This window comes from Perkinsus marinus, assembly GCF_000006405.1.
Source record: "Perkinsus marinus ATCC 50983 genomic scaffold scf_1104296977064, whole genome shotgun sequence".
In the NCBI taxonomy this organism is placed as follows: domain Eukaryota; phylum Perkinsozoa; order Perkinsida; family Perkinsidae; genus Perkinsus; species Perkinsus marinus.
In genome coordinates, this window is record NW_003200286.1 from 319,405 (window position 1) to 320,657 (window position 1,253).

Below are 1,253 nucleotides of genomic sequence, written 5' to 3' on the forward strand. Positions count from 1 at the left end.
TTTATCTTTTACTCGATGAACACAACGCCTCGAGGATGCAGAGGAACACCACAACGAACATGGGTGGTAATTCAATACACCGTAATGGCCTTTCGTGTAAGGCCAATCAAGCCAATGAGGCGGAATGTTATAAGTAGGGCTAATAGCAATAGAATGTATGCCCATTTGAGGTCCTCCTCGACGTCGTTGGCTTCTAACACTACTTCTCCCTGAGTGAAACCCAAACCTACTGCTAACACATGTAAATGACTTTACCCCAGGCTGATCTGAGAACTCTGCAAGGAATAGTAAATTCATAGCATATTTCAACGAGCAGAGATACTGCACCCATCGTAGGAAGGCTGGTACCTAGAGTCGATGCCAATCTATCGTCCCTTGGTGAACCAACGGGCCAAATCAGCATCTCAATGTAGTTTGCCAGATTTTGTCTCGACTGTTGATGACAACGTGTATAATTCTGATTTCATTCTAAAGCTGCAATAGTTATATTCCGTTCACCCTCCCATGCTTACCTCACTTAGATCAACAAAGAAGCCAGCAAAGAGTATCTGTGGAACGAAGAGAAGGGGACCAGCCTCCATCGCCGTCTTAGGGTTAGGCGCGAAACAACCGGCCATAACGGCTGTTGATGCGATAGCCGAGGCCAGGAGGAAGGTTGCCAACCACTGAGGAGAGGTCAGGGTCTTTCCACAGCCCGAAGCTACTATAGAATCACTTAATATCACTATGCTGAGCTCAGTAGTTTCCTCATTACATAACAAAATTCAGAGTAGAAGTGTAGATGAAACGACAGAGACTTTCCTTCTCCAGATTCGTTATTCCCATGAAGTTGGCCATGTGCATAATTTCCGTTGCTCACGATGATGCTGTAGGGGATAAGTCCACAACGGCAGATCAGGAATGACCAGCCCGAAGAGCTTACAATCTCTAAGAAGGGCCCATTGAGACCCATCATATTGTAGAGTATTGTCACTGACACTCCCGTTTGGACGAATGCTACCGGAATTTCCACACAGGACTTGGACAAGAAGTAGGCTCCCTGAAAACGACGCGAATGCTTCAGTCGAGTGAGGAGAAAACACCATAGGAAAAACACACGGGAAGGGAAAATTTTCAAGGTGTAGAAAACTGCATTCCATAACGTTATATTGATAATCCTATATTATAAATGCCATCGATAAACCAGCGGTAATGATATACAGTATTACAAAATAACAGTGTGAACATCGAAACCGTTATTATGCAAAGTTATA

The 1,253-nt window shown here is 44.3% G+C and overlaps 1 protein-coding gene across 1 annotated transcript in view; it reads right to left on the reverse strand.

Moving 5' to 3' along the window:
* The window catches only part of Pmar_PMAR024736 (white protein, putative), a gene marked incomplete at both ends in the record, with an annotated part of 3,852 nt that extends 3,235 nt beyond the window's left edge, over window positions 1-617 (reverse strand). The window contains 2 exons of the mRNA XM_002764530.1: window positions 256-348; window positions 513-617. Of these exons, the coding sequence (XP_002764576.1) occupies window positions 256-348; window positions 513-617 (198 nt within the window). The remainder of the gene's footprint in view (window positions 1-255; window positions 349-512) is intronic.
* Window positions 618-1,253: the final 636 nt, after the last annotated feature.